This window comes from Mustela nigripes, chromosome 1 (genome assembly GCF_022355385.1).
Source record: "Mustela nigripes isolate SB6536 chromosome 1, MUSNIG.SB6536, whole genome shotgun sequence".
NCBI lineage: Eukaryota > Metazoa > Chordata > Mammalia > Carnivora > Mustelidae > Mustela > Mustela nigripes.
This window is the reverse complement of record NC_081557.1, coordinates 203,344,408-203,368,070: the sequence shown is the minus strand read 5'-3', so window position 1 is coordinate 203,368,070 and position 23,663 is coordinate 203,344,408. Positions and strand designations below refer to the sequence as shown.

Genomic DNA, 23,663 nt, shown 5'->3' with positions numbered 1-23,663 from the left:
TCACTAGTTATCATGGAAATGCAAATTAAAACCACAATTAGATACCTCTCCATATCCACAAGAACAGCTAAAACTAAAAAGACTAATAATCACTGTTGGCAATAATGTGAAGCAACCACAACGCTCATACGGAGCAGCTGGGAGTGTAAAATTGTCAACCATTTGGGAAAAAATAATCCTTTTCTTATAAGATAAACTCACACGTAGCATACAAGCCAGCAATTCCACTCTTAAGTATTTATCTGTGAGAAATCAACATACACATGTAAACAAAGACTTGTAGCTGTATTCTACAAGTACTTCTAGCTGTATTCACAGTAGCCCTAACTTGGAAAAATTCATGTCTATCAACAGAAGATTAATACACTAATTGTGTCCATGGAAAACTCTCAGCAAGGAAAAGAAACAAACTGAGGATATACACAGCAATGCAAGTCTCAAAAATATTATGCTAGCTGGCACAGAAATAGATACATCAATTAATGGAATGGGATAGAGAGCCCAGAAATAAACCCACACTTATATGGTTGATTAATCTGCGACAAAGAAGGCAAGAATATGCAATGGGAAAAAGACAGCCTCTTCAACAAATAGTGTTGGGAGAACTGGACAGCCACATGCAGAAAAATGAAACTGGATCACTTTCCTACATAATACACAAGTGTAAATACAAAATGGATTAAAGACCTAAACGCAAGACCAAAGCCATAAAACCTCTACAAGAAACACAGTCAGTAATCTCTTGGACACCAGCCTTAGCAACATATTTATGGATATGCCTCCTGAAGCAAGGGAAATAAAAGCAAAAATAAACTATTGGGACTACATCAAAATAAAAAGCCTTTGTGCGGGAAAGGAAACCACCGACAAAACGAAAGGGTAACCTACTTAATGGAAAAAAATATTTGCAAATGATATATCTGATAAGGGGTTGCTCTCCACAATTTAAAGGAACTTATACAACTCAGTACCCAAAAATAACAATAAAAATACATTTTTTAAATAGGCAGAGGACCTGAGTAGACATTTTTCCAAAGAAGACATGCAGATGGCCAACAGATACATGAAAAGATGTTCAACATCACTCATCGTCAGGGAAATGCAAATCAAAGCCACAATGAGATATCACGTCCCACCTGTCAGAATGGCTAGAATCAAAAAGACAAGAAACAACAGGTGTTGGTGAGGATGTGGAGAGTGGGGAACCCTCATGCACTGTTGGTGGGAATACAAACTGGTGCAGCTACTGTGGAAAACAGTATGGAGATTCCTCAAAAAATTAAAAACAGAAATGCCACATGATCTAGTAATTCTACTCCTAATATTTACCAAAACAAAAGGAAAAGTCTAATTTGAAGACAATGCACCTCTCTGTTCATTGCAGCCTTATTTACAATAACAAAGGTACAGCTGCTTCCCAAGCTGTCCATCAGTGGATAAATACATAAAGATATTACTCAAACATAAGAAAGAATGAAATTTGCCATTCATGACAACATAGAGGGACCCAGAGGGTAGTAAATTAAATAAAATAAGTCAGACAGAGAAGATAAATATCATATGATTTCACTTTTATGTGGAATCTAAAAAAATACCAACAAATGAACAAACCAACCAACCAACAAACAAATAAAAACTAGAGACAGACTCATAAGTAGAGAACAAACTGGTAGCAGCCAGACGGGTTGTGAATGGGAGGATGCATGAAACAGGTGAGTGGGATCAAGAGATAGTAACTTCCAGTTATAAAACAAGTAAGTCACAGGATGAAAAGTACCGCACAGGGAATATAGTCAATGGCACTGTAATAACATTGGTGACAAATGTGGACTCCCCTTACTGCGGTGGGCACTGTGTGTGCATGGACTTGTTGAATCGCTATCTAAAACTAACATTACATTACATTATTACATTACATGTCAACTATTCTTCAATAATAAAAAAATTTTAAACTATATTAAGCTGAGAGAAAGAAGCCAAACACAAAAGCATATGTACCATATGCTTCCATTTATATAAGATGGAAGGTAGATCTCATCTACAGTGGCCGTAACTGGATCTGTACCCGCTTGGGGCTGCAGAATTAGGGATGGTTTGACTTCAGAGGGCACGAGGCAATGTTTTGGGTTGATAGAAATGTTCTGTATCTTGACTGTACTGGTGGTGACACAGGTGTATGCATTTTTTAAAAGTCATTAGTCTGTACACTAAAAATGGGTGCAATTTATCACATTTACTATACTTGAATAAATTAATTTTTGGAAAACAATAAAAGGAAACACCAGGAGACCTCACTCACTCTGCCGACCACACCAACCTCCACTCACAAGCTAGCCTTCAGCCTGCATCGCTGGCTGTAATCTTACTTTGTCAGTCATCTTACTTTGTATTAAGCCCCTTCACACACTTCTCCTGCACCCCGAAAGGTCAGCTGACCTGGGCTTGGCGAAGTATGGCGGTGGCTCACTATCCTGTCACCCAATAAGCAGATGCGAGAACAGAATCCCTCTGAGTTTCCAGGAGTGGGAGCCATGCCCCACCGCGGCCAGCGGAAATCTGCACACTGAACTTGGCTTTTGTCTCTCGGGCATTTTCATCCTTCTTTCGTAGGAATGTTGGGTTTCGTTAGGGTGTTAGTCCTTTGTATCTGATCCATGTTACAAATATTTTCTCCTAATATTTTCTTGTTTGTCTTTTCTCTTCACTTACGGTATCTTATGCCATGCAGAAGACGTGGGGTTAGGAATGGTGGCTGTGGTGGTGGTGGTCTAACCACCCTTCCTTTCTCTGCATCCAGACTCAAGTCTCAGTCAGAAAGCCTTTCCCTATACCCAGGAGATAGAGGAGCCTGCCGTGTTTTCTGGAGCCCTTCTCCAAATGGCTCTCCAGCTGTCCCAGAACTGTCTACCAGGAAGCCCGTCTTTGCTCCAGGGGATTTTTGTAGGTGGTCATCAAGTCTGGCCTTGAGCTCTCTGTCCTACTCTGGTACTCATGCTCTTCACACACCTCCCACACTATACAGAGCTTGCTGCCCATCTTAACGTCTGGGTGGCTCTCCTGTTTGCGAGCCTTTCTAGCCCGCATAAACGTTAGCATCTAGTCCCAGGGAAAAACTTGTTGGCATTTTTATTGAGATTGCTTTAAATACACAAATGACCATAGGGAGAGCTGACTTCCTGATGATGTTGCAACATTTCATTCAAGAACAAGGGACTCCTGGGGCGCCTGGGTGGCTCAGTGGGTTAAGCCTCTGCTTTTGGTTCAGGTCATGGTCTCAGGGTCCTGGGATGGAGCCCCACATCAGGGTCTCTGCTCAGCAAGGAGCCTATCTCTCTCCACCTGTTTCTCTCTCTGCCTGCCTCTCTGCCTACTGTGATCTCTCTCTGTCAAATAAATAAATAAAATCTATAAAAAAGAAAAAAGAATAAGGGATGCCTTTCCATTCAATCTTGTCTACTTTTGTGACTTTCAGGAAGCTTTAAAGGTGTTTATATAGGTGTGACACATTTCTTGTTTATTCCTAAGTATTTTATCTTTTTCGTTGGAGTTGTAAATGAGGTCCTCCCTTCCATTGTGTCTTCATTCTGTGATTATTGGAGTACAGAAGCCTATTGCCTTGCTATGCTAATTTTATTTCCTTCTACTTTATGAATTATTTTATCATTGATTCTCTAGGGATTTCCAGAATATTACCTTGTCATCTGCAACTAGAGATAGGTTTCTTGAAATTTTCCAATTCTTATGCCTCTGATGATTTCGCTAATATTTCCAGAACAATGTTAAATGGTATTGGAGGTAGTGACCACCCTTGCTTGCTTCTGATCTTAATAAGAATGCTTCTGGTATCTCCCCCATATAGTGAGATGCCCGCTTTAGGATTGGGATGTATGTTTTATAATTTCAAGGAAGTATCCAGGTATTCCTATTTTCCCAAGAGTTTTTAAGTTTTTATTATTGTCAGAGGATTTTTTTCAACAACTATATAGATAATCATGTAATTTGCTCCTTAGTTCCATTAATGTGGTGAATTATGTTAATAGATATCCTAACATTACACCAACCTTGCTTTCCCGGTATAAACTATTTTTGGCCATGAGTACTATTTTCTTAATAGAGGGTTGGACTCCATTTACCAATATTCTATTTAGGATTACCACATCAATCAGTATTCATGGGAGATAGGGTCTGTCATTTTCCTTTGTTATACTCTATCATGTTTTGGTATAACTGTTATACACACTTAATAAAATACATTTTTTCCTTCATTTTCAATACACTGAATCAATTTAGACAGCATGGGGTCTCTCTGGTCTCTGAGGTTTGATAGAATTCCCCTTTGAAACTGTCTAGGCCTGGAGGGCTTTGTGGGTTAGTTCCTTAATGATTTTCTCTTTCTTCTTTAGACATTTTTCCCTGATCTGTTTAACTTTTGTCTCTATTGGGGCCAATTTTTTTAACTGTGTTTTGTTAAGAAATGTCCATGTGAACCTAAATTTTTAAACTTTTTAAAATTTAATTTCTTTTCTGTGTAACAGAATCCATTGTTTATGCATGACACCCAGTGCTCCATGCAATATGTGCTGTCCATAATACCCACTACCAGGCTCCCCCCAACCCCCCACCTCCCACCCCTTCAAAACCCTCAGATTGTTTTTCAGAGTCCATAGTCTCTCATGGTTCATCTCCCCCTCCAATTTCCCTCAACTCCCTTCTCCTCTCCATCTCCCCATGTCCTCCGTGTTATTTCTTATGCTCCACAAGTAAGTGAAACCATATGATAATTGACTCTCTCTGCTTGACTTATTTCACTCAGCATAATCTCTTCCAGTCTCATCCATGTTGATACAAAAGTTGGGTATTCATCCTTTCTGATGGAGGCATAATTCTCCATAGTGTAGATGGACCACATTTTCCTTATCCATTCATCCGTTGAAGGGCATCTTGGTTTTTTCCACAGTTTGGTGACCATGGCCATTGCTGCTATGAACATTAGGGTACAGATGTCCCTTCTTTTCACTACATCTGTATCTTCGGGGTAAATACCCTGTAGTGCAATTGCAGGGTCATAGGGAAGCTCTATTTTTAATTTCTTAAGGAATCTCCACACTGTTCTCCAAATTGGCTGCACCAACTTACATTCCCACTAATAGTGTAAGAGGGTTCCCCTTTCTCCACACCCTCTCCAACACATGTTATTTCCTGTCTTGTTAATTTTGGTCATTCTAACTGGTGTTAAGGTGGTATCTTAATGTGGTTTTAATTTGAATCTCCCTGATGGCTAGTGATGATGAACATTTTTTCATGTGTCTGATAGCCATTTGCGTGTCTTCATTGGAGAAGTGTCTATTCATGTCATGATTTTTTGACATGATTATCTGTTTTATGTGTTTTGAGTTTGAGAAGTTCTTTATAGATCCTGGATATCAGCCTTTTGTCTGTACTGTCCTTTGCAAATATCTTCTCCCATTCCATGGGTTGCCTCTTTGTTTTGTTGAATGTTGCCTTTGCTGTGCAGAAGCTTTTGATCTTGATGAAGTCCCAAGAGTTCATTTTTGCTTTTGCTTCCTTTGCTTTTGGAGACATATCTTTTATTTTTTAATTTGTTTACTTTATTTATTTTATTTATTTTTATTTTTTTATTTTTTCAGTGTAACAGTATTCATTATCTTTGCACCACACTCAGTGCTCCATGCAATCCGTGCCCTCTCCAATACCCACCACCTTGTTCCCCCAACCTCCCACCCCCTGGCCCTTCAAAACCCTCAGATTGTTTTTCAGAGTCCATAGTCTCTCATGGTTCACCTCCCCTTACAATTTCCTTCAACTCCCTTCCTTTGGAGACATATCTTGAAAGAAGTTGTCGTGGCTGATATCGAAGAGGTTGCTGCCTATGTTTTCCTCTAGGATTCTGATGGATTCCTTTATCACACTGAGGTTTTTTATCCATTTCGAGTTTATCTTTGTGTATGGTGTAAGAGAATGGTCAAGTTTTATTCTTCTACATACAGCTGTCTAATTTTCCCAGCACCATTTATTGAAGAGACTGTCTTGTTTCTACTGTATATCTTTTCCTGCTTTGTCGAAGATTATTTGACCATAGAGTTGAGGGTCCATATCTGGACTCTCTGCTCTGTTCCACTGGTCTATGTGTCTGTTTTTATGCCAGTACCATGCTGTCTTGGTGATCACAGCTTTGTAGTAAAGCTTGAAATCAGGCAACGTGATGCCACCAGTTTTGTTTTTCTTTTTCAACATTTCCTTAGCAATTCGGGGTCTCTTCTGATTCCATACAAATTTTAGGATTATTTGCTCCAGCTCTTTGAAAAATACCAGTGGAATTTTGATCGGAATGGCATTAAAAGTATAGATTGCTCTGGGCAGTATAGACATTTTAACAATGTTTATTCTTCCGATCCGAGAGCATGGAATGGTCTTCCATCTTTTTGTGTCTTCTTCGATTTCTTTCATGAGTGTTCTATAGTTCCTCGAGTACAGATCGAGGTTTATTCCCAGGTATCTTATGATTCTTGGTGCTATAGTAAATGGAATAGATTCTCCAATTTCCCTTTCTGTTAGTGTATAAGAAAGCAACTGATTTCTGTACATTGACTTTGTATCCAGCCACATTACTGAATTGCTATATGAGTTCTAGCAACAGCAATCAGACAACAAAGAGAAATAAAATGTATCCCAACTGGCAATGAAGAAGTCAAACTCTCTCTCTTCGCAGATGACATGGTACTTTATATGGAAAACCCAAAAGACTCTACCCCCAAACTAAATTTTTTAATTTATTTGCATACAGTTCTGCAAAATAACTTTTTAAGATTTTTTTAACTTCTTGCATATCTATAATTACCTTCCCTTATTGTCTCATACTTTGTATATCTGTGCTTGTTCCCTTTTTTTTTTTTTAAGATTTTATTTATTTATTTGACAGAGAGAGATCACAAGTAGGCAGAGAGGCAGGCCGAGAGAGAGAGGAGGAAGCAGGCTCCCTGCTGAGCAGAGAGCCCGATGTGGGACTCGATCCCAGGACCCTGAGATCATGACCTGAGCTGAAGGCAGCGGCTTAACTCACTGAGCTACCCAGGTGCCCCTGCTTGTTCCCTTTTGATTAAACCAACTAATGGTTTATTTTATTTTTTACAGGAACCAGGATTTTCATTCATTAATTTGATCTAGTGTTTTGCTATTCTCTACTTGATCAGTTTCCGTTCCCATATTTATTCTAATTTATTATTTCCCTCCTGTATGTTCTATTCATTTGCTTTGTTGTTCTTTTTCTTGTTTTTTGAATTAAAACTTAGTTGGTGTACAGTTGGCTTTTGAACAACACAGGTATGAACTGCATGGGTCCACTTACACGAGGATTTTTTTGCTTCAGGACAATACTGTAGGTGTATTTTCTCTTCCTTAAGATTTTCTTTTTTTTTTTATTAAGATTTTATTTATTCATTTGACAGACAGAGATCACAAGTAGGCAGAGAGGCAGACAGAGAGAGAGAAGGAAGCAGGTTCCCCGCTGAGCAGAGAGCCCGATGTGGGGCTTGATCCCAGGACTCTGGGATCATGACCTGAGCCAAAGGCAGAGGCTTTAACCCACTGAGCCACCCAGGCACCCCACTTATGATTTTCTTAATAACATTTTTTCCCGTGACTTACTCTATTGTAAAAATACAGTATATGATACACGTAACATGAGGACTATGTGTTGATTGGTCATGGGTAAGACTTCCTGTCAACAAGAGACTATTAGTAGTCAAGGTTGGGGGTGGGTCAGAAGTTAAACGTGGATTTTCGACTGTGCAGGGGATCGGCATCCCTAGCCCCTGTGTTGTTCAGGAGCCAACTGTACTTTTGTTCTTTTGTTATTATTAATATAAGTGCTTAAGGTTATGAAATTTCCTCACTGCTTTAAATGTAATCCACTGGGTCTGACATGCAATGTTTTCAGTAGAAGTTACATAATTTGTTTGTATTTTCTTCACCCAAAAGGCATCTGAAAGAAGTGTTTTTGTTTTATTTCTAGGTAGATGGGGTTTGGTTTGGGTTTTTTTGTATTGTTCTGTTTTTTGTGCATGTGGAGGGGGTGCTTTGGTTTTAACTTTTAATTGTCTTGCACTGTGATCAGAATGTTATCTTAATATTTCTGCTTTGTGCAAACTTTTGATGTTTTCTGTGTGTCCTAATGTATGATGGGTTATTGTGAGTGTGCTGTATGTACTCAGGAAGAAAGTATTTTCCCTATCATCAGAGCATGGTTTCGATATGTGTCCGTAATACCTATTGATTGATTATGCTGTTTGGATCTTATCACATTTTGGGAAGAAGCAGGTTCCAGGAGAGTTTAATGCTGCTTTGTCAGACAGCTCTTGACTCTGGACAGCACTAAGGACAGGTGACCCGCATTCTTGGTTGTGGTTGCCCTGCTCTTAAACACTCACTCCTTCCCTCCCCGCAGCCGCCATCAAAAGGTCTGTCTGACCCCCTTTCACAGATGGTCCCGGGCAAGAAACAAGGAAAATCAGCTCCTGCACATTTTTCAGCAGTGTCTTTGTTAAGTGAGCTTGGTGACCTGTAGGATTTCCCAAATTAAGGGAAGGAGGAGGGACGGTGACCTAGGAGTTGACATATATTTGTCCTGAGCATGAATGCATGTTGGCTTTTTGCTTCATATCTAAATAAAGCAGTTAATGGTATCAAGCTCAAGGGTGAGATAAACAAGTGGGCAAAATATCTTAACACAGTGGAAACACCCAAAGGATACATTGGTACTTAGAAATCATGGGGTAAAAATTAACAAACTCTCAGACGCCAGTGAACATGGTGAAGTGGGCATCCCTGAGGGTCTGTCCGCCCAGCAGAAACATAAAAAAATCAAGCAAATGCTGCCAGAACCAACTTTGTCAGGACTCTGGAAAGCAGTCAACAGTTGACAGCAACCAAGGAAATGCTGAGTCAAGAAAAAGGCAACTGCAGGCTGTGGGAGAGCTCTGTGGTCTTTGCCCTTAGCGCACCGCCGCGCAGGGCCCAGGGCCTGCTTTCAGAGCCCTCGTGTGCAGAGCTCTGCGTCTAGTCTGTTCAAACCTGGGGACTGCCCAAAGGACTGACAACGGGCACAGTTTTTCCTAACTCAGAATTCCCTTGGGACAGACAAGCCAGGGCGTTGTGGGAAGGCACCGTGAGGTGGATGGCATGAAACCACTTGTGGTGTGGGATGGCATGAAACCACTTGTGGTGTGGGATGATAGGCAAGGCAGATACCCGGACGCGGAATGCTTGCAGGGGAATAGCTGGGGAAAGCTTCTGGGGGACCAGGTGTCAGGCGGCCCTGTCGGTGGAGCATCTGACTCTTGATTTCAGCTCAGTTCGTGATTTCTGGGTCATGGGATTGAGCCCTGCATCAGGCTGCACACTCAATGGGGAGTCTGCTGGAGATCATGTCTCCCTCTTCCTCTGCCCATCCCACTCATGTACACAAACACTCTCTCTCTCTCCCTCCCTCCAGAGTAAATAAATAAATCTTAAAAAAAAAAAAAAAAAAGAAAGAAAGAAAAAAACAACTCCGTGGCCCCTTGAAGCCGCCCATGTCCAGGAGGAGGTTGAGAGAACAGCACCCATGCCCAGGGCACCTCACACACAGGGAGAAGGCCCAAGAAACCCCCAGGCTTGCTTGGGGCTGGTGTCTAGGCCCAGTGCCTGCTGGAAGTGGAGGCTCTGACAGCGCTGCTCACGACCCAAAGCTGAGTGACCCACAAAGATTGGGACAGGTTCCCTTTTCTTTTTCTGTTTCCCTCCTGGATCTGAAGAGCCCACTCAGTCAGCAATCCCTGTGCTCCTGAGCCACACGGCTGCATGGGTGTGGTCGGCAGGAAGGAGAAGCTCCGAGAGCTTGCAGCAGCCCTCAGGCGGCTCCCACATCTGGCTCTACCCTCTGCAGACTGCACCTTCAGGAGCTTAGAGCAACAGCCTCAGGGTGGGCTCTCCCACCTGCCCCTCCATCTCTGCAAGGCAAGGCTGAGGCTGCCTGTCTAGCCTTCTCTGCCCACCGCAGTGTCCTCAGGGCTCCTGGGCCCAGGGGCCCCAGCACTGGGAGCGGGCTTTCCTCAGGTTGGGTTGTACTCCTTTGGTGAAAGCACTTTTTGTTTTTGGTGTGCGACACGTGGGAGCGTGGCCAGCTTGCAGCAGCCGCTAGGCCTCCAAGTCAGCCTCTGTGCGGAGAACCCACGAGCAAAGGCACAGGTGTTGGACCCCCCCTCCCCATGGACAGGTTTGAAATGGTTAAGGGCCTGCAGAGAAAGAGCTGGTGGGTGGTGCGCAGCTTGGACTCCATGGTCCCCTCTGCAGACATGACACTGATGGGCACTGACCACATGCCATGTTTCCACGCAGGAAGGACATTCCCCCAGAGCGAGTGACGCATGCAGACAGAGAGCAGACCAAGAAGGTGGTGTACTCAGCGGTCTATGGAGCAGGTAGGCTGCGGGCAGGTCTCAGTGTCACCTGTTGGCCAGATGGAGCTGGTTCTTATCCCATGTCTGTGTTTAAATGTGGCTCTGCCTTAGAGAGATCATTCTTGGCCCCCGGAGTTCACTTTTGTGAGTTTCTGAGTGTCGTTTACAAAAGCCTGAGGACATCTGGGATGCACTAGAAACCATTCAGACCACTGACAGCCATCAGCTCCCTGAGTGTCCCACCGGCTGAGAGAACAGAGGCACAGAAGTGAATGGAGACCACAGTTGCCCAGCTAGGAGGGACAGGACAGGGCCGAAGCCCAAGGGTATAGCCCTGCCCCTACCTAATACGGCTGTGCTGGGGGCCATCTCTGGGCTGTGAGATGCTACCTCATCCTGACCCTGACCTCCACCCCACCACCCAGGACCTGAGGCAGAGCTGGCCTTCAGCTCTCTCCCACCGTCCCTCTCTCTCCCTCCAACCTCCTGACCATGGCTTTGTAAATTCTGTTTAAACTCTTTTCTCCCTCTATATCATGCTGAACCAGTGGGATATCACGTCCCCTCAGGACAACAAGGGAGAGGATGAAAAGGGGCTGTGGGCCAGCCAGCCCTCCTGAAGGAAGGGTCCATCTGGCTGTTGGTTGGCCTGTGCCAACCGCCTTCTTTGGATCAGTCCTGTCTGGGCAACAAGGCTCTTGCAAAGTCACTGAGAGCAGAATTCATCTCCCTGCCACGGAGAACCTTTGTTCATTTAAGGAAAGCCAGCAAAAGGGGATCAGCTTCCAGTGCAAGAACATCGGGGCAGACAAGTTGTCAATTATCTGTCAGACCCACCTTGTACTTCGGCAATGTAACTGTGGTGCTGGGGCATGAGCAACTTGCATACAACAGGTCTGGAATGTGCCTCCAGCCACCCAGCCTGGTTCCCAGCCCAGGCCCTGCATGCTGCTTCCTCTGCTGGACCCCGGTCCACAGAGCTCACCCTCATGCCTTCCTCTTGGCTCTGCTGTCGCCTTCTCAGCCGTCACTGACTGCTGTATCAGTGATCCATTTCCGGGTAACACACTCATGGTCACCCGGCATCAGTGGGTAGCAGGGGCCATGGTCTCACAGGCAGCTCCACCAGGGAGCACGTTAGCAGCCCTCAGGCCTTGCCGCGAGGGCCCCCAGTGTAGGCAGAGCCACTGCCCGTGTTCTTCAGAGCCAGCCCTACAGTGCTGCATGCTTCCTAGTGGTCCCAAGTCCGTGTGACCGTCACTGTGCTGCCACTCAAACGCAGGTCTGCCCACCCCCCAGGGGAGTGTCACTGGAAGGCGTGAAGACCAAGAGGCAGGACCACGGAGGCCACTCAAGAGTCTTTCTGCCGCACACCCTTTTCTAAGCTTGGGTCCCCGGCCCCGTACAGTGCCTGTCTCACCCTCCTCCTCCATGAAGCACCCTGCTTCTCCTGGAGCACTGCGCATTCTCCCAGCCCAAGGAGCCCCGTGAAGCAGGAGCTCTTCTGGCTCTGCCCATGGCCAGGCACATAGCAGTCACACCATAAATACTGCACAAACTCATGAACTGCATAGTCTTTTGACCCTACTTGTGCATACAATCTGTGTACAGTTTTGGGGAAACAGGCTAAGAAACTGAAAGACTTGAACTCAGTGGGTGAGAGCAGGGTGACTCAGACTCGGCTCAGTCTGGCTCCTCGGCTTGGCCTCCCTCTGCGGTGTTCCAGAACCTTCTGGATCACTGTCGGGGATGGGGGAGGGGGAGAGCAGCCTGCCACCCAGTTATATTAGATCCTGGTGCCTTGAGTCCTTGATCCAGGCCCTGCGGGCAGAATGTTGCCTCCACTTCCTGGCAGGCAGCCCGGGCTGGAGTCCTAAGTCTGTCCTCCGGGGTTGGTGATCTTCTGCAGAGACTTCCACCTCCGTGCCCCAGTCACCTCCCAGTCGAGGAGGAGCTGGCTCCTTGCACTGGTGCCTGGCACCAGCCGGCTCTCATCTTTGGCCTCAGCCACCACACTGGCACCCAGACTGGACATCAGGTGACGGGCATTCATGCGCGGGGAAGGGAAGGGGTGGCATGGAGGGGGGGGGCCTCCACCTTGGCTGGGCGCTCACGGGGGCAGGAGCATACAGGGCCCTCAGCTCAGCTTCACGCTGACGGCAGGATGCACCCAACACCAGTTTGGCACCTTCTGGACCATGCACTCTATTTTTTGCTGGAGAGGAAAGAGCTCCACTTGGTAAATAAGCAGTGAGTCATTAGCCGTGATGTTGGTGAAAAGAGTAATTTGGCTGCTTTTAGCCCAGATGGTGACAGTGTTCCCACCCTGATCCTCCGTTTCTACTATTCCCGCTGTCACCGGCCCGCTCAAGAGGAGACTGCCATGCCTCTGCTGCTGTCTGCACAGGGCTGGGTTGTCCTTCCCACGGGCGAAGCCATCAGGTCTCCTGGTCTGCTGGGAGCCCTCTGGAAATGCAGCCCAGACGCTTCCCACCAGCTGGCTTTCATGGTTGCAATGAAGTGTTTTCGCGGGGGGAGTCTGAAAGGAAGCTGCTGCCCCAACGCTGGGGGCACCAGCTGGGTCGGCATGATTGGCATGAGGACCATAGTGAGAGACAGCCGAGGAGAAGCAGGACTGTGACGCAAGCAGAGAAGGCGCTCCAGAGGGACTTCACATCTGGGCAGCCCCACTGCAGCCCACAGGCAGGACATCCTGGTCCCCACAACTCCCCCAGACTCTGCCAGAAGGGCCATCCCTTCCAGAATGGTGGTGAACACAGAGCCACAGTTCCCCAGGGATCTCGCACAAAGGGGGACCCGCCAGCTCACTGCCCTTCCCTCAGCCACCTGCCAGCTAACAGTGCACACTAGCCCTGTCCTGCTCACAACCCCTCTGAGCCCATCCAGATGCACAGCCTCCAGGAGGCCCCTCCTGACTCCTCCAGTCTTGCCCTGAGCTCCTCCTGCTCCTGGAGTCCGCTTACCCCTTGATTCTCCTCAAGGTGTTCAGCGTTTAAGTTTGCCTCCACGTCCAATCACATTCAATCAGCAGGCACCCCCTGCTCCCGGAGGCTGACATTTGTCACCAGAGACGTGCAAGTGGGCCCAGGAGGAGGGCACTGAGTGACTAGTGCACGTGCCCCAGAATCTCTGGTGCCAAGGAGGGCCGGGAGAGGCGGGCCAGGCTGCCAGTTCGGAAGGACACAGAGAGTTAGTTGGGTCTGCTCTGATCAGACCAGCCGGCCCCCCGGAGGCCACAGTGTGCCCTGTGCTCATGAGGCCCCAGAGCTGCAGACAGGAGGGAGAAACTATTAGCAATCATGCGAGGAATCATAAAATCATACAGTTGGAGAAAAGGGAGTGGGGATCATCTTCCTGAAGCTAACGGTGCAACACAGCAGCCCCTGGTGTAAGGTGTAATCAGCCATCTGTGGGGCAAGGCCCATGGCGCGTCCATCTAGGATTTCAGAGCTGAGGAATGCTGCTGCTGCCCCCAGGGGATGCTTGCTTTCAGGGGGACAAGCCTGCCTGCAATTACAACTCAAAAACCCCAACATGTGAACCAAAGCACGGAGGACAGTTGTGTGAAAGGGACCAGTCTCTGTGAAGCATGAAACACAAGCCCGCATGGCATCAATGGCCATCCTGTCTGGGGGTCTCTGAGTGTGACAGGCCCATGGGGAGGGCGTGGGAACAGGCATCAGAGAACCGGCCGGGCCCTCCATCTTTTTCCTAGGCCTTGTCTTCTTCTTTAGCAGTTGCTGCGTTATTTGTTCCTCTGGTAAGCAGGCTTTTTCAAATACAGGGCCTCAGCCAATCACTGCCCTTCAGATCTCCCAACATCTCTATGTAATACAGCAAAGGAATCCTTTCTGGGCCACACGTACTGAGGAGGAGAAGTATGACAGGTGTAATGACCAAGTAGGCCCCAGGAGACTCCTCTCTCACAGGTATCAACTATAAATTATGGAAAATATATAATAAAAAACTCCAGAAAGGTACTGAAAAGTGACTTTCAGGAGGAATGGTTCAGGCTGAGTTCCCCTTTTTATAACTCCTCACCGAAGACAGGCCTCGGTCAGTGTGCTGGGTAGCTGACCCTCCAACAGAAATGCAGTCTCGCTTCCCTGAGAAAACAGAAGACAGAGTTTGAAGCAACCAGAGAATCTGGAAAGTGAGGGAGAAATTCCAGAAAAAAGAGAGCCAAAGGAGCCAAAGAACACCAAATTCTGTGTATGAACTCTGCCCAAACCTTTGGTGAGCCCTGGGCAGGCTTCAGACTTAGCCCAGCTAAGGCTAAAGGGACTGTTCTAAGATTTCAGCTGCTTCCCACTGCAGAGGGACATAGTTCAAAGTTTGACTTCAGCCACATTAACTCCCTCCTTTAAAAGAAAACATCAATACTCCTTAAAAAAATAATAAATAAAAAAATCCAGAGTGTCCACAATATTTCATTCACAATATCTAGGATTTAATCCCAAATTACTACACATAGGGAGAAATAGAATAATTTGACCCACACTCAAAAGATAGAAGCAAATCCTGAGATGACCCAGATACTGAAATGAGCAGACAAGGATTTTAAAGCCATTATTACAACTATGCCAAAGGAGATAAAGGAAAACATGCCCCTAATGAATGAAAATAAAAGGAAATCTCAGAAAATAGAAAGAACCAAACAAAAATTCTAAAACTGAGAACTACAATGTCGGAAATAAAACACTGATTCGGCTTACCAGTAGATTAGACTTGAGAAAGGACTTAGCTGAGAAGACTCAGGGTCCCTCTGAGCCAGATGGGCCAGAGGGGTCTAACCACCATCTGATTCCTTTCTGAAAGCCAATGGAGGTTTCCACTAGAGTGATGTAGCAGAGGGGCAGGGATTGGAATGTCCTAGAAACAAAGACTTAGAGACAGATAATTTCAGTGGTCTGTATCATGAAGCTATCACATGGTCTTTAATTAAGCCCTAATAGAGAAATTGGAGTTTTTTTGTTTCTGTCCGAATGACATGGGGTAATTTGGCAAGCTTGACGAGAACAAGGACAGAGGGCTCCAAGAGCTCTCTTTGCCAGGAGAGACTCTGGGGAGCACAGCCTTTCCCATTCTCCCTAGCCAAGCAGTGGAAGCAAACATCTGCCCCTTCAATCTCCCAAGATGGGAACAGTTTTTGTCCAGACTCCTGGAAGCATTGGCCAGTTCAGGCTAAAGAGAAGATTGGATCTGAGCTCAGTCAGTCCCTTCAGAGGTGTCCCCTTAACAACCTCTGAGGTAAGGACTAGTGTTCTTGAGTCATAGGTGAAGAAACAGGATTGATCGCAGGTCTCGTAACTTCCCCAAGGCCACACGGAGCCACCCGTGGGTAACAGAGCTGGACTCAGACCCAGGTCTGTGTGGCCTCAGCATCTGCTCCCTGTAGGCTGGGCTGGGCCTCAGGGTGCTGTCCTGACCAGAGATCCTGCTCTAAAAAACCTCACAAGAACACCTGCATCCTCCAGGAAACAAATACTGATCTGGACCAGAAGCGTTAGTCTCAAAATGAAGATTTCAAGGAGGCAAGCTCCAGTCCATTTTCTCACAATTTGACAATGAAACTTTCCCTTCCTCTTTTCCTCTGGGCCTTTCTCTGGTGTTGCCCAGTTCTGGAGTCAGCTCTCCCTCTGGACAGGCTGAGAGATATTACTCACAGTTTTACCCACCTGCTTGCCAGCCACTCGGCTAATATCAGTGAGTGAATAGATGTCTAACTGTTACCGGTATAGGCGAAGGGCACTGAGCCCTCAGCCAGAAAGCCAGAGCCAACATCATCCTGACTGATCAGAATAGACAAGTGGGGCCAGTGGGCCCTGAACTCAAAGTGTTTTTCAAGGGCCCTTCTGCAGGCTCACTTCTGCGTGTGGTTGCTGCTGCCTAGCAGCTTGGCTGCTGGTCCCCGCAGGTGTGAGCTGGCCCCTGATCTTGAGCATTTCTGTCCACACAGGGAAGGAGCGGCTTGCGGCTTGCCTTGGAGTTACTGTGCAAGAGGCTGCCCTGTTCTTGGAGACATTTTTGCAGAAGTACAAGAAAATCAAGGAATTTGTCCAAACAACCATTGCCCAGTGCCGCCAGACAGGTGAGCCAGACACAGCCAAAGCACTTGCAGGCCCCTCTTCCCCTCCCTGCTGACCTACAGCCACCCCTGGTCTACTGGCCCTGCTTCCATGGGGGGTGGCAGGCTGATGGGTGGGGACAGGGTAAGCAGAAAATGGGACCCTAGGCTCCAGTGTCCAGAAGGGTCCAGAGCCAGGATCTGCTTGAGGGAATCTCGTGTTAGAAAATGTGTCAGAATCTTGTGTCAGAAATCGATGAGCAACTAGAGAAACAGGCCTGCGCCTAGAAGTGAAGAACATATGTTCTTACGAAAAGCACATGGTATATTTACAAAATTTCACCACAACTTGGTCACAAATTTCAAAGAACATCAACTAGCCCAAACTGAGTGACCACAGGGGAATGCAAAGATAGCTCAGATCCAAATGTACGGCCGGCCTTCGGCCTCCTTGGGAACAGATCACACTCCTTCATGATTTAGAGTTAGAAGACGTCCTGAGAACATTACAAACATCTCAGAAATAAATGACAGTGAGAGGATCTCCCATGAAAACTGGGGCATGGCCCCACCGAGCCTTCACTTAGAAGTGCAGGAATCGTTCACTTTTTTTTTAAATTATTTATTTATTTGACAGACAAAGATCACAAGTAAGCAGAGAGGCAGGCAGAGAAAGAGAGAGGAGGAGGAAGCAGGCTCCCTGCTGAGCAGAGAGCCCGATGCGGGACTCGATCCCAGGACCCTGGGATCATGACCCAAGCCAAAGGCAGAGGCTTTAACCCACTGAGCCACCCAGGTGCCCCAGAAGTGCAGGAATAGTTTAAAAGCATATTTTAAAAAGCAGAAAAAGAAATTTGTGAACAGAAATGGGTTGTATTCAACCCTAGATATTTGGAAAAGAGCAGCACAGTGAAATGAAGCAGGGAGAGTTGGCAGGAGCAGGAATTCATGAAGCAGGCCACAGGAAAGCAGGCAACACCAGGTAGAGAGGGGCCTTCGTGCTACTAAGGAAGGAACAGCGGCAGCCCAGTGGGCCAGCCTTCCGAGTGGCTGTGGTGCACTCTCTCAGGCTCCCCTGGGGTCCCTCAGGGTCTGGGCTGTCCCAGCTCTGCCAGGCCCACTGGCCACCTTCTTCTCTGGAGCCCCCGACGGCCCTTCCCCAGGTGCCTTCTGACCGTGCATCCAGCACCAGCCCCAAGGCAGGGCCCCCATGGGCCCTGACTTCATGCAGCGCCCACCTCCCTGCAGCCTTGGTGCAGGGCACAGAAAGCCAGCAACCTGCTCCCACCCCCAGCTGGTGTCTAACAGGCCTCAGGCTCCCTGGACCCAGGGCTCAAGCCTCCGCCTAGGACCACCTGCACCCTAACCTACTCGGAAACGTTAGAAGAGGGGTAGAGTGTGGAGTTAGAATCGCTATGGGCAGAGGACAGTGAAGGTGCAGCAGGCTTTCCGTGGCTCTCCATAAAGAAACTTGTGGAATCCTCACTGCAATTCTTACATCGGCAGTCTCCTTGCCCAATTTACAGACGGAGAAAGTGAGTCACCAAGAGGTTAAGGTAAGTGGCTTCTGAAACTCACACAACTACTGGGTGGCAGCAGGCTGGGACCCACCAGGAGCAGCACCAGCTGGAGTCAGCACGCTCCCCTGCATACCTCTGCCTCCCTCCCTCACCCTCAGTTCCTGAAGGACCGTGTGTGGGGCTGTGTGCTCTTCAACACAGCTGCTAAACTTCTGGGTAAACACTGTGAAGAAATCCTCAAATGATCATTAAAATTTCTGACACACAGAGGTTGAGGACCAGACAGCATACGAGCTCCTCACTGTCTCTGGGCCACAGCTCAAGAGCCACGATAACCCACAAGTAAGCAAGTACATGCAGACAGTGTCAGAAAGAAGGTATCGTAGGGGTGAGAGGAGCCAGCAGACGGCACTGTAGGGGTGAAAGGGGCCAGAAGACGGGATTGTAGGGGCAATAGGAGCCAGCGCAGTGCCAGTGCAGGGAGTGGTGGAGGGAGGCACCTGGAGAGCACCGTGCACCCCGGCCTCACTGGGGTGAAGTCTGAGCCACCAACAGGCCTGGCCAGAAGGGCCTGGAGCAGCTCAGGGGTGCACAGGCAGGCCAGGGCAGCCCAGAGGCCAGAGAAAAGGCCGGCAGGCCCAGACCCTGGGGGGCACACCACCGGCCACAGGAAGAACCCGGGGTTTGTTTTGCATAAATCAGTTCATGAGCATGGGAGAAAGATTGGCAGGGGAGGCCAAAGTGTGAGCTGGAGCCTCAGGAGCCATCTGAAGGCATGGGGCCTCCAGCCAACATCTGAGGAGGACTGGATGGAGAGCGCGGGCAAGAGACACCGAAGAGACAACAGGGACCGCAGACTCGAGGGTGGCCCGGACCCCCAGGCGTGGAGCTCTCCATGTAGGCATGCCCGCCCTGCTGGGTCTGGAGCAGATGGACCAGGCTACTGTGAGCAGGAGGCCCGGGTCCCTTCCAAGGCCTTGGGGAGAGGCCCTGCCAGGTGTTCATGTGGTCCGCTCCTCTGTGCAGTTGATGAAAGCAAGATGGAGAGGCGGCTCTTCCACCCAGGCTGGGACAGCAGCTGGTCTGGGAGTCCAGCTGAGGGGAAGGGAGATCGGCGACCCATTTAATTCAGATTCCAGGGTGGAGATTGCAGTCTCTCCCTCTGTCCTTGTGTGATTGAGAGCCACTGGCTGTGCTGGCCCAGGAATGGCTTCGAAGAGCATTCCTTCCATCCCCTGGCCCACTTCCTAAGCACAGTGACATGAAGTGAGGGCTGGGGGTCACCTCGCAGTGTGGCCGGGAGCGATGAGCCCAGCCCTGCGAGCACTGGGTGAAGCAGAAGCAAGATTTGGAGTGTGTGGAAGCAGGGACTTCAACTTAGGGCCACACTGAGCTCAGACTTTCCTCCCACAATAAACAACTTGAAAGCTGGACAAATGCACAGGACAGCTGTTTCAGACACTGGATCATGGGCTATGCCCTCCTCTTTCCATTAGAGCCTCTGAGCAGCCCGAGCACATGCAGGAAGGGAGCCCAAGCAGATGATGATGTCTCACTAAGTCAAGGGGATAGGATCAGGATGGGAGACGCACAGAACCAGAGAGCAGGGAGCCCAGTGGAAAAGGCACTGCACCAGTCTGGAGAGGAACACCTCTGGTTTTGAGCACCGGGACACACACACCGAGTGGGGAACCCTACACGATGAAGCAGAGTGATATCTGGAAGCAGTAGACTAGATCGTTTCAGAATCCATACAGCGCTAGCTGTCTGCGTTCTGACCTTTGGAGTGGACAGTCCTCATGGGACATCTGCGACGGGCAAGAAAGAGCCAAGAAGAGACCCACCCTAGTCGTGGATCTGAACCGGCCCCGGTTAAAGGCTCCTCCAAACCTACCCCGACAAAGCTTAAACACAGGCCTCAGAGGCAGCAGATGATCTGCTCGTGACGGGCCCACCAAACACCCTTGAAAGGAAGGCAGCAGAGCAGAGCTAATGCTCAGCAGCTAAGACACACAGCATGCAGCCTCCAGCCCAGAACCACGAACCACGCAAAGAGGCAGAGACTGAGTAATTCAGGCGGAGGCAAGGGCTCCCCCTGTCCTCACTGCCCATTCTGCTTAGAAGACTTGATGTTACCACCTGGCATGCAGCAGATGCTCCGAACGCTGTCATTTCTGTAATTGTGATGTGCGTGGGAAAGTCTTCCCGTCCTCAGACATGTGAGATCCTGATTGGGGATTCAGTCTCACGAGCACCTCAGAGAACACAGGTCTTCATGGTCAGGAACACACTCATCCAGCACAGCATGTTTGTGTCCGTCTTCTTCAGGAGGACCTCGGGCAGGCGGTCAAGCTTCTCAGGTGGTGACCTCAGTGTCCTGAGATGGAGCCCCATATTGGGGTCCACAAAAGAGAAAGAAAAGAAGAGGACTGCAAAATTATGACACTTCAGGCCCCACAAAACTTGGGTCTACCTTGTGGGAGCAGGGCCGCTCCCTCCTTGAGTAGAAGGTAGACAAATGCTTTCTCCCCATCCCGGCTGCTGCCTGGTCCAGAAGGACTTCTGCACCCGAGCTCCGCAAGTGGCCTTTCATAGTCTTTACAAACTGCCCTCTCCTGACCTCTGTCAGCTGTGGCTGCAGCCGGAAGTCAGGAGGGAGAGCCGCCACAAGGCTGCTCTGCTTCCCACCATGAACCCACTCGCCCCCAAGACAGACCGGGCAGCCAGTGAGCAGAGCTCCCCGCCGCACTCGGGCTCAGTGCTGCAGTGAGGAGGAGTCCTGCTGGGGCCCCTGGGCCCCAGGTGGAGGAGGCCGTGCCCACAGAGGGTAGGTGAGCACCAGGGCGTCGCACAGCCTGTTTATCTCTGCCTCATGTCCTCTTCTCCCTCACATGACCCAGGCTACGTGGCATCCATCATGGGCAGAAGGAGACTGCTGCCAAGGGTCCACGCACAAGACCAGCAGCTGCGGGCGCAAGCTGAGAGGCAGGCCGTGAACTTCGCAGTGCAAGGTATGCAGAGCCCCTCGGGCCACCTGCCATGGTTTCTCAGGCACCACAGGGCTGAGTGACACCCCTGGATTATCAGGGTGCCAGTCCTTGCTCCTGTGCCCCCTGGCCTTCATGGGGGAGGCCCAAGCAAAATAACGCTTGGCGCTCAGTGGGCACTCAGGACTTGGGGGCTTTACTGGCAGGCAACACCATCCCGACCTCTGAAGAGGGACCTTAGGCTTTTGGAGTTTCTCTGGCCAGGACAAGGGCGAGATCTGGAACTCAGTCCCTGCACTCTTGGCCTGGGGCTTTCGGTCCTGCCGGTCATGCCTGGCAGGGGTAAGATCTTGCAGCAAGGCCTCAAGACCCAGCAGGCCTTCCTAGGTCCCGCAGTCCTTGGTGGCAGGCAGCTGGGAGGCCCAAGGGCATGCGGTCTTCCCCGGTCATAAAGACTCTTCTGTTGTCTCTAGCCACAGCCGCCAGTAGCTCACATCTCTGCATATAGGTGGAGAGGTAAAGCGATAATCACAGGCTCCACACACCATGGGCCACAAGCTGTCCAAGGGAGGCCCCAGGCAGCCTGGGAGTCAGGTGTCATCCTGTTGGTGACCCATGGGTCACAGATGGGGACCCGAGACCCCCCAGGGCCCAGACATGAGGCCTGAGGCAGGACATCACCACCTGCCCCCAGAGGGGGGTTCTGCCATAGGAAGGTGGCCAGGGACCCTAGCAGACAGGGAGCAGGCAGCTTGGACTGGGGGCAGGGTGGAGATCCTGTCCCCGTGAGTCCTGCAGAGAGGGGACACAGCAGCCCTGAGTTCAGACTCAGCCCCCCGTGCATTGTGTGGACAGCAGGAGGCCCAGTGGCAGCTGGCAGGACAATTGCTAGGATCGGTCTGGGCTCAGTATAGAATCTTCCAGAAGTCCTGTGGCCCCATGTGACTGGCCAGACAGGAGCTGAGGACGGTGACAGCCCTCACGTCCTGAGATGGCATGTTTTCACGTAGGAGGCTGCTATCAGGCCACGGCTGCATGTCTGTCCACTGGATGTGAGTGAGGCATGTGCTCAGTGATGCCAAAGCTGTGTTAGAGCCCTTCCAGAAAGTCCTGCACAGGAGACACCTTTGATTGAGAGGCCAGCCAGGATATCCAGCTACCGTGGATATGGCCTCCCTGCACACGTGTGTCTCTGCCGTTCATCCATGTAACAGAAATCTGTGTGAGCTGAACTAGGTGCCAGGAGCAAGCAGTGGCCAGTGCTGTGAGAAAGTTCAGCCTCTGACCCATCAGCCAACACGACCAGCCGTGACGCATCCACCTCCTCTTCCCCACACACCCCTCCCACCTCCCCCATTCTTGTTTCTCCAGCTCCGTGTCCTTTTCCTGACAATCCACTCCAGGGCAGCCCCCCACCCCACCTGGGACCCCTCACCACCAGCAGGCCGGCCTCAGAGGCCAGACTTCCATGTCCAGTATTCCTGTCACACTCTCAGGAAAGGGACATCCATATTCCAGAGGCTTAGCCATACAGTGGAGGAAGGCAGTCCATGGACTAACAACCTTTACCCCTTGGGGAACCTTGGGAACCATGAAGAGCTAAAGCAATTTCAAACCACAGTGAAATCTGACTTCATGTTTCCCATGCCTGAGACACCTGCTGTGTGTCTGGCACTGGAATGGGCATGTCCCCTACACTGGCTAGCACCTTGCAGAGTGCCCAATACAGCCTCGACCCATGCTTTACCCTCCCCAAACCCAGGAGGTGTTATCATCGCCCCAAGCGATCCACTGGAGAGCCAAGCGCAATGAAGTCCAGCAGCCGCATGGCTGGTCAGTCTATTCGCTGGTGTAGCGGGCAGGATTCTAGATTCTGCAAAAACTGTGAATATGATATCATCCCCATGCTTAGGTCAAGCCACAGGGGAAAGGGGGTTTGCATCCATAGCAGGCCTGACCTCATCAGGCAGGCCCCTGAAAGACCGTGTAGGGGTGAAAGTCAGGGACTCACCGCAGCAGGAGCCCTTCGGGTGGCTGTGAAGAAGCCAACTGCTTGTTGACTGAGGGCCCACGGCAAGGACCGGAAGGCAGCCTCTAGCAGCCGAATGCATAGCTCACAGCTGGCAGCCAGCCGCAACACAGGAACCTTGCTCATTCATGGCACGAAATGAACTTTGCTTATGACCTACGGTCACTTGGGAGTGGGTCTTCCCTCACTGAACTTCCACGTGAGGTCACGGTCAGGTTGCACACTGATCTCTGGCTGTGAGGCCTCGAGCAGAGGACCCAGGCTTATGGGCTGGGTTCTTGCTCAGCAGGAACTGTGGGATGGTAGATCTGGGCTGTTTTCACCTGTAGGGCATGGGGTCCTGCATTCCACTGCTTAGAGAATGAAGACAGCCCTGCTCGGCAGAGTGTGCTGGCTGAGACCCTGCTGCAGGGCCCTGGACCTCACATCGTTCGTGAAACAGAGCCCTTTGTCCCCACAGGCTCAGCTGCAGACCTCTGTAAGATGGCCATGATCCGTGTCTTCACTGCCGTGGCTGCTTCCCCTACCCTGACGGCCAGGTCAGTGAGTGAGTGGCCGCTTACCCAGCCTGACCCCTAACCC

General features: G+C 49.4%; 1 protein-coding gene across 1 annotated transcript in view; it reads left to right on the top strand.

Moving 5' to 3' along the window:
* Nucleotides 1–23,663, top strand: part of LOC132003788 (DNA polymerase nu-like) — a 106,712-nt gene that overhangs the window by 76,900 nt on the left and 6,149 nt on the right. The window contains exons 11-14 of the mRNA XM_059379538.1: nucleotides 10,396–10,478; nucleotides 16,438–16,569; nucleotides 20,966–21,076; nucleotides 23,542–23,620. Coding sequence (XP_059235521.1) covers nucleotides 10,396–10,478; nucleotides 16,438–16,569; nucleotides 20,966–21,076; nucleotides 23,542–23,620 — 405 coding nt within the window. The remainder of the gene's footprint in view (nucleotides 1–10,395; nucleotides 10,479–16,437; nucleotides 16,570–20,965; nucleotides 21,077–23,541; nucleotides 23,621–23,663) is intronic.